The 10,020-nt window shown below is 36.1% G+C and overlaps 1 protein-coding gene across 5 annotated transcripts in view; it reads left to right on the top strand.

The window, feature by feature from the left end:
• The window catches only part of LOC121871910, a 46,327-nt gene that overhangs the window by 24,989 nt on the left and 11,318 nt on the right, over positions 1–10,020 (top strand). For 3 of the 5 annotated variants that reach the window (XM_042374510.1, XM_042374508.1, XM_042374509.1), the window contains one exon: positions 1,259–3,407. The exons of the other annotated variants lie outside the window; for them this stretch is intronic. In XM_042374510.1, the coding sequence (XP_042230444.1) occupies positions 1,259–1,462 (204 nt within the window). In that variant the 3' untranslated portion in view covers positions 1,463–3,407. Of the gene's footprint in view, positions 1–1,258; positions 3,408–10,020 lie in introns of those variants that run through there. 5 annotated transcript variants of the gene reach the window in all.

The following is a 10,020-nucleotide window of genomic DNA, read 5'->3' as shown; positions in this document are numbered from 1 at the left end:
GTGTATGTTCCACCAGTGTTTCAGATGGCCCAGAACCTGCTATATTATCTATGTGTCACTCACCAGACAGATCTAACTTTCTGTTCTTAGAATTATATCACAGTTCCAGACACTTTGTTGCACACTAGTTTATTCTTCACACATTTTCCTCATCAACAATGCTTATCTGAGATTAGTAGGATTGATTTTTTATTTATTTTTTTATAGCTGGAGATCCCAAATTTCTATTTAATTGCCATGTACAGCATCCTGACCATGAATGAAGGAATCTCATCTCAGATACAGGTATACCTCCCTATACTTTGGACATTGTGTTCTTGAATACGTAGTGCGATGTTAAATGAAACAATGTACTGTATAGTGAGTGAATACATGTTTACCATAGACCTAATGATTTAAATAGGGGTTACTTTCCTTGGGAACATTTCTGGTCAAAAATTTCTCACCCAAATATTAATTACCAGGTAAATGCCTGAATTAGATTAATATATACAGATATGTTAATAAGATAAAATTAGCCGGAATTGGCTAAGGAAACTGAATAGAAACGCTGGCTGGGTTAGGAATTAGTGGAGTTATTAAGAAGCTGGATGGCTTGTTTGTACAACCCCCTGTAGGAGTTAATATCAATGGTTATTAACTTATTAACTCTAAAGCTGCAATCCCTAAAACATCAAATTTAATCTCTAAAATTAATACTTTTCCCTGGTTGTTTCTTATCAGAGGCACAGATATCACTTTCTGGGCATTTTCCACCCAATATACAGGGATTTGGTAAGATTTTACTCACTGTAAACAGACGAGATCAAGAGAATGTAGTGGTAATGTGTAAACTGGTGCTGGAGAGGAAACGTGGTGAAGGAATTTGGTGGTTGTTTGGTATTCTAAGGCTGCCAAAAGTAGCACTCCACTATCAATTTTTTTTTATAGTAATTTTGTTCTCTAATTCATCAACAATATTATAAGTGAAACATTGTAAAGTAAGGCAACGTATAGTGAGGTATATCTGTACAGTCTACTTTGTATATATTATAAAATCAATCAGTGTTGGCACATGTACAATACCTCTCATTTATTTTGTCATGATTAAAAAGAAAATATTTACAAATTTTATCCTATAATATTACTTTTACTCATTGTTTCTTTAATTCTTACATTATTTCAAATTCTTCAAATAACATTCTCTTTTGCACTTCATTTTCATGTTCATTCAATATACATTCCTATACATATTCAATTGTCCAATCAATTATTTCAGGAAATGTGGTTTAATGTTTCAACAACAGTGACGTTGGCCACAGTACGTCGTCTGTTACGGCAGGACAATCCTCTTAGGTGTATAGGTCGCTTGTGTCATATGTCTGGAGCTACCATGAACGAGTATCAAGAACTTCTCGCTCAAGTACGCCAACGTAATTTAGACATTAAACTAATCTGGGTTACTGATGAACGTATAAGGTAGATTATACTGTACCTTAGAAGGAGTTTTGAACAAAGGAAGCCGGATTGTCTTACACTGTATCGAGCTAGATTTGGGTAATTAACAATGAATAATGTATGACCATATCAACTGTAGCTACTTTTGAAGTATAATTTTAATGCAAGGAAAATAAGTTAATGTTTAATGAGACTGGCCAAAAATGGCCACAAGCCATGTTTGTGTTGGCTGATTAAAAGTTCTCTCCGTAAGTCAGTCTATCAAGATTGGTATACTCTGCGTAGAGTCGACAAATACAGCTAAAATAATGATATATTGAATTCTGTATATAAAACAATTTGACTTTTCATTGCATAATCACTTTTGAACAGGGTGTCTTTCATTTTTGGCAGTGATTCCCAAACTGCATTCCATGGAACTCCAGGGTTCTGCAAGAGGTTCCGCCAAATGACAAGTGATATATACCCGCTTAGAATTTTTGCAGTCTTTTAAGATGCACACCCTAGAATAGGGTTGCGAGTGGTGGACTCCAAATGGTCAAATTTTTTTTTTTTAGTATAGAGTGTAAATTTGTTTTAATTAGATTTTGTGATATGTCATTGAAAATGACATATGTAATGACAATACAGTATACATTTATGTATATATGAATTGCAAAATGAGATTTGAATATTTTTGATAAAACAAATTTTTTTCTGTCATCCAGATTCAATAATGATGTCTGGCTTAAGAAACTGGCCTGTCTTCCAGATATATTTTCAATATATGAGGTGAGCTCATTACAAGGCCCAAATATCAACATTTTGAATGATCAAGATAAAATTTAATCATTCCACCTTAAGATGATTTTTGGATTGAATGCTTACACAAAAACTTCAATGAATGTTTTTCAAATCTTAATGACTTCTTGAACGAGAATGTCAAGTAATTCAGCACCAGCAACATTATTTTCAACATTTAAGAAATATTTTCAGAGTGTATTTTTCCAAGCAGCCAGACCCTCTGACTGTGCAATCATCCATTCATTGATTCAGACACTGTACATTAGCAAAATCTGTGACATTTAAACTGATCCCACCCTTTAAATAACAATTGATAAGGACTCTTATGTTACCGTTTTGGATGAAGCCCTTTACGTTAATATTCCAATGCATACAGTACAGTATTATGAAACGAGTTATGAAACATATCATGCCTTTTACAACAACCTATACGTGTGAGGTCAGATTCTCAAGCTGCATCAATACCAAAACCAAATATAGAAATAAATTGGATGCATCACCACAGCTATGTGCCTGCAACTAATGAGCATCACTCCAGATTTTTTAGTTACTGTTGTATAGCTTCTGTATGTAATATTTTATATATTATATATAACAGGTACAAGGTTCTGCAAAATAAAAATAAGTGTGAAAGGGTTCCAGTTGTTGGCAAAGTTGGGAATCACTGATTCTTGGGTAAGTTAGGTGATTCTCACAATAGTCTTATCCTTTCTCAATTTTTTTTTGTTGACTCAAGTATTGTATGTGTTTATGAAAAGTATTAGTGTTAATATATCATTTATACTAACTAGAAATGTTCCTGTGAAAATAATAGATAAAAAGTATACACAGTATTCTTCACGTAACATAAAAGAACTGGGAAACAAAAAACGTTATGTAAAGTGACCTACGTTAAGTGAAACATGTTTTCCCATACACCCATGTTTTAAATTCAGATACCTGTACATTCAAGGCTGAAAATTTTTGGCCCTAAAATTCAATCATAAATACAATAATGAATATATGTATACTGTACTTAGAATAACATAAACATAATAGTAACAGTTACCAGTGATTAATGAAGAGGCAACATATTGAGGTTAAGTTGGGAACTACTGTAGTAAATCAAATGCCATGGGTAAGTCTGCCTGGTTATGGGCTCGCCGTGGAACCTCATGATGTATTTATACAACTGAGAGAAGAATGTTGCGAATCTTTAAAAAAAAAAAAATTTTCCAAACTAATATACTGTATATACAGGGGGCAAATTCGTGTGGGTTAGATTCTCAAAATGTCCGCGAATCGCCAAGTCCGCGAATAATATTTGCAGACTGGGAGGGGAGGTGGTACATTTTTACTTGTGTACAAAGAAATGTATATTCCCTTTAAGTGTTTGCTCTTAGGACAATTATTGCTTTTACCTGTATTGTATATAGTACATTGTATGTGTAAACACACACTCACACAAAACATCCAAATAAATTATAATGGGAAATATGCTCACAAATAATCAGAAACAAATTTATTAAAAATGTGACAGTCTACCCTTAAGTCCGTGCTTTATTAATAAAGTAATAAAGCATGGATTTGAGAGTAGACTCAAAATTTTTAATAAATTTGTTTCTGATTATTTGTGAGAGGATTTTCCAATTATTATTTATTTGTATGTTTTGTGTGTGTGTGTGTGTCTACACACACATATTTACAAAACAGGTAAAGGAAATTCCTCTCTCTAGAAGGAATGGCTCCCTGTCCCAGCTGCAAAAATGCCAGCAACTTTAAAACTACCCACAGACATTCTTGGATACATCCAGGGTGTCACCTGAGAATAATAGAGGACCGCGAAATAAAAATCCGCAAACTTGGGGTGGTGGGGGGGGGGGGCTCCCTGTATATTGAGGACATGTTTTTTGGGAGACATCAATGTACAATTGTTAATAATAAGAAACGTATTCATGGGATGGGATGTAATGTAGACAACTTCAGTTTTATTATGAAAGTCCTTTGGTTTGTGGTGGAGGTTGGAGTTGTAAGTTTTAAAAGTAATATTTTCCAATTCTAAAATAACTGTCCTCTAGATCAGCGCTTCTCAAACTATCTGATGTGGCGGACCGGCATGGTTTTTTTTTTCAATGTGCCACGGACCGGCGAGCGAAGCGAGCCAATCCCGGGGCCTATAGGCCCCCCCCCCAGGAAAATCTTTTGAGATATGTCCCACAATAATTTTTTGTTTTTCAAATTTACACAGGAATAGTGTGAACCGGCCTTTAAGATTATTAGTACTTACATTTTCAGATCAGTGGGTTGGGATGGGGTCCCAAATGACAAACACGCAGATACCCGTATGATGCTCTCTGTTCCACTTCTTGATGGTAACTAACCACTGACCTGTGACCTGACATCACAGACTGCTGATCCACACGTGTGGAATAGCAGGGTTGCCAGCTGTGTGACACCCTTCACGGCTGGCACGCATAGTAAAAAATCGGCCATTTCTTTTAATGGGATGCATACATTTATTTTATCCGAAATTAAATAACTACCATACTTAAAATAAAAAGATTTATGTTTTGGGTGGATATGGCGTAACTGGTGGCCGAGAAACGTGGCAATTCTGGCAACACAAGGTGATGCGCCCTATTGATATCCCCAGGTGTGGTTCCCACAGAGTCAAACGCCACATCATCATGAAGGTGTTGTTATACGTATTTCAGTTCGCTGTTTTGCTGTTCATTATATCGCATTCGTTAGTTGCATAGCAATGACTTTTAACATGAGTGAGTAAATGAAAAATATAGCCATAATAAATATAAAAACTACAATGAAAATGTAAAAAAAAAAAGACTGAGTCAGATGTCCCGGCAGTGTCACGTGGTGTGGAACGTGTCTATCGTTTCTTTCTTTTCTGAAAACTCTCCGCGTACCGGCAGACGATGGCTCACGGACCGGCACCGGTCCGCGGACCACACTTTGAGTAGCACTGCTCTAGATCACTATGTTTTTTTTTTTATGAAACAAATTCATATTTTGGGAAATTACTGGCATTTGTAAGGGGAATTAGGTGTTGCCACACTCATTTTGTCACCAAACTTTTGAGGCAAACATGTTGACACACCTTTATCTATTGCAGCTAACCAATTACATTAATATATATGGTGGAGGTTAAATATAGGAAGCTCCTAAAATTTCACATCAAGTTGACATTGAGATTAGTTTTGTGATACTCTTGCGTGATGAAAGAAAGTTTTAAGAAAGTACTGTATGTTTATTGTACATTGTAAAGGCAAAAAATGAATAGTGGCAAAGTTCTCAGAAAGAGAAGATAGTGTTACTTTGTATAGAATGTGGTAGATTGATAAAGCAGTTTTGCAGAGATTTGGCATAAGGAAGACAGTTGCCAGGTGGATGGAAAGGGCATAAGAGACTTGGGAGTAACAAAGAGATGAAGACCAGAACAAGCAAATGTGTTGAAAAAAGTCTGGGGCAGCTGACATTGGAATAATGGATATAAATGAAGAAACTAAAAGAAGGAAGGAGGGAGACAGTAGAAGGTATGAAGTGTTTCTTGTTGATTGGTAGCTTTATACAAATTAATGGGGGGGGATGAGGAGGGGATTTGTAGGTTCGTGTTACAATGGAAAAATTTATATGCATCTTAGTATGGAGGAGTGTGAAGGTAGATGGAGGAATTTAAGTATGGATGTAGGAGTTATGTATGTAAGTATTGTATGGCAAAGGGTATAAGTGATGGAGTTTGTGTACAGTATTAGTATACTGTAGGAGTTTATACTGTCTGTAGTAATGGAAGAGTTTGTGTATTAGTAAAGATGAGAGTAGAGAGGGAGAAAAATGTGTTTAAGTTTGTAGGGTAGAGATAGGTGGGAAGAGTAGTGTGAGAGGAAGGTTAGTATGGAGGAGTGTATGGACTTCTTATATGACCCATTTTTATAATATTTTATAAATTGCTAAGTGCCTGATTTTCTTATGCTATTGAAAGTACCTTCATTGTACATAGTTTTGCTACAAATTTCATATTAATATTTGTAATGCAACCAGGATAATATTAAGGCACTATTTAATTATTTGTTAAGAGATTTTACTGTTTTTATAAAAGCTTTAAGTAGATATATGATCATTAAATGATAGGTTCTTGTCAGATAAATTAATATGATGCATTGAGTAGCAAAATAAACTTGTAAGTGAGAGAGGACCGGGATTGATTCGGGGCGGGGAACTATAGGCAGGTTCCTTTGCACAAGTAATTATTAGGTAACTATGTAAATCAATTAGTGGGCCATTTCTGAGGGTAAATGCTATTTAGTGTATGTGCAGTACAGCCATCCCTCAAGTAATGGGAGGGTTATGTTCCTGAAGAGTTGACTGTACTGTAACTCAAAACCTATTTTCCCATTGACATCCATTATAGTATATAATTGGAGATGTGTTGCTATGGACAAAATTTTTCACCTGGAAAAAACATATTTAAATAACACCTAACACTCTTTTTAACTACAGCTACAGTACAATATATATTTAAATAAAAAAAATATATTTTATGTAGAAGCATGTAATAAAAAATGTGAAAAAGTGAAAGTAGGTTCCATAGGCATGACTGCTTGTTTGGGCCAGTGTGGGTACAGCACACTGTATACAGTAAGTCCTTGCTTAACGTCAGGATTATGTTCCTATAAATGCGACGTTATGCGAAACAATGTTAAGCGGATCAATTTTCCCCATAAGAAATAGATAAAATGCAGGAGTTATGTTCCTGAGCCTCCCTTTGTCCCATGAAATACATTACATATACAGAAAATCATTGCCATTTCTATAGAAAATAGTGCATACATATACAACTACTAAGTTTGTATTGGTACTCACCGATGGGCAGAGGTGGTAGAGCAGGTGTGTGGTGGGTAGTGAAGCAGAGGAGGCGGGAGGGGAGGAGTATGGTGGGAATGGAGGTGGAGGGTGGCGAGTCTTTGACACTGCTCCGAGCTGAGAGAGCGTAGCGCTGCCAGACGAGAGGGTGATGCACCGTACAAAGTAGTCCATGATGACGCAAAATGACGTTGTACTTAGTCATTGAGATGTTAAACGAATTTTTAGTATCTAAATATTAGCGATGTACTATAGTACCGAAACAACGATAAGCGGGCCGACGTTATACGAGGACTTACTGTACTAAGCCTTTGGTGCACAAGGAGGCAGCATGGCTGATACTGTACTGCACTTAACTACATTCACTTCCTCAAGCTATATACAGCAAGTGATATCTCTGTTAGCTGGAACAATTGGTACAAAGCACTTACAGGCATGAGATTTCTGTGTAACGAGACAACTTGCTCAAAGCTGGAAAAAAATCCCTCATCCCCGAAAAATTTCCAGGTTGCAGAATTTTCCAGAATGATGCAGGATTTCATCTCTCAAAGTCGGAAAAAATTCTCCATCCAGAAATTTTCCGGGTACTGGGAAAATTTTGTGGGATTTCCAAAAAATATGCCCCTCGGAAAATTTCAATTCCAGCTATTGGAGAGTTCCAGTTAAGAGGGCTTCTGGCTAGTGGAGATATTGCTCTAGGTACCCATTTACAGGTGGGTGAACCATTGACCCATGGAAGAGGAGACGAGAGCTGTATCCACTCGACTGCCGCTCTCCAGTGTAATAAATATAAAAATGGTAATGAGTATATGTGCTGTTCTCCTTCATACAATCATGTGTCAACTGACATGTCTCTGCATCATTGATGTTTCTCAGCTGGAAGCAATTGTGTATGTGAATTTGCTATAAATGAGAACTAACTGTATACTACAGTACTGGTAACATATTACAGTACAACCATTTTTAATGGAGATGGTGTTGAGAAATATGAGGTCAATTCTTGAAAACCAAACCTGTAACTAGGTTAGTTTTGAGAGGTTAATTTTTAAAGGTGCCTTTTAATGTCATTAAGCATTAGAAGTTAAGAATATATTTTTTATTTTGTAAAATGAATTGGTACCCTTAAACTGCAAATTTAATCATCACCCCATAGACTGCTTCAGGTCCCCTGGGAGACCACTCCACAGACTGTTCCAGGCCATGGGTGGCCCTAAGTTTCAGTATTGTTTGAATGGAACTATCATGTTTGAGTGAAAAGCCAGTCTTCAGACTCAACACTGGAGCAGTTGCCATGCAGCAGGAGGTCTCAGTTACCCACTGGAAGTCATGTGAGAAGAATTGCAAATTTTTTCGTAAAAATGTGGAGTATGGCAATGAGTGCTGCAGCTCCCTCACCCACTTTTTTCACATGTGATGCCTTCCTGCCAGTTTTGGTGGCTTATTTGAACCATAAAAAGTGGTAAGGTTATTTTTTTTTTATTTTACTAATGAAAATGCTAATTGTTATTGTGTTTAGGAGTCTGACTAATAGATGCAAGTTAATAAAATGGTAAAATAGTGAAAAGTGGGAAAAAAGAGCAATAAAGTGCAACAAATGTTTCCAAGTACTTCACAGTGTATTTCTGTGTGTTTATAAGTTCTATGTGCTTATCTGTGAATACAGTATTAGGCCTTATTGCAGTGTATAACACAATTTCCCTTTTTTCTTTGTTGATTTTAATTTTTGCAATCACCAATAAAATTGCCTCTATGGCATTCCTAATCACAGTTCATCCATTTACTTGTTATTTTTCTTCAGAATTTTCCTGAGACCTAAATTTAATTAAATTATAGAGGCATTCCTAGAAAAAATAAGTAGCAGTAAAATATAAGGGTTAACTTAACACAGGTAAGAAACCGTTGGCTAATCAGTGGATGGTGTTAGTAACTGGCTATATCTTACTTAGTTTATGGTAATAAGTGTTATAACCTACCTCAGGCATTTCTGGCCATGCATATAATTTAAGTATGAACTCCCGGGCACTGGGCAGAGGTAGGCATACACAGTCCCGTGCAAGTATGTTTTTGAAAATTTAAAAAACAATTCTAAACTTACAAACTGGTCATGCATGATATGATAAACAGTAAAGAAATACGTGTCTACCACAGGTTGGCATCACTGGGGCTAGGAAGTCGAGAAAGCGTGTTAAGTGCAGTGGGGTGAGGTAGGGAGTGTGAAATACACAACACTAGGCAGTTTGAGGTACAGGACACTTGTTTATTATGTTATTACCAGGGATGGAGTATTCGTATATGAATGCATTCGAATACTGTACAGCATTTCAGGGTATTCATTCAGTATTTGTATTTAAATACAGTACTATTAGATATCCAAGTACAGTACTGTACAGTATTTGCATTCTTATTCAAATTCTGGGGCAAATTATTCATATTCACAGGATAATATGATGAATAATAAATGATTTATTGATAGAAATAACCATACACTTGGTTGCTGCATTTATTTTGGATGAACGGAGAGAGAGGGATAGAGAATTTTTATGTATATACGCTCTGTGAAAGAAGTATCTTTCAGGAGGGTTCCGATGAATTTCAAACTGAACAATCCTGTTGTCTCACTGGGGTTGGTAGGCGTGATTGTGAGATATTTCCTACCTATTATTGTAGGCCTAATTTAGTTATTTCATTCAAAATATAAAATTAGTTCTTTGCAATATTATTGGTGAAAAACAGTATGCCTCATGGGCGTTATCAAGAACCTTTGTTTCGTACAAGAATTGTATAGATAGTTTTTTACCGAGTGTACATTCATCTTAATACATCCTGACACAAGTCACCCGAGGAGCTATACATCATACAATGAAATTATATATTTAAATAGACTGTTCGTAAATAACGTGTAACTCTCAACGGTCATCACTGTGGTGAGTAGGCTCCTGGTGA

The sequence above is a fragment of the Homarus americanus genome, unplaced genomic scaffold (assembly GCF_018991925.1).
Source record: "Homarus americanus isolate GMGI-L3 unplaced genomic scaffold, GMGI_Hamer_2.0 scaffold34345, whole genome shotgun sequence".
Taxonomy (NCBI): Eukaryota; Metazoa; Arthropoda; class Malacostraca; order Decapoda; family Nephropidae; genus Homarus; species Homarus americanus.
Note: the sequence above shows the minus strand (reverse complement) of the source record. Positions and strands in the feature narration are given on the sequence as shown.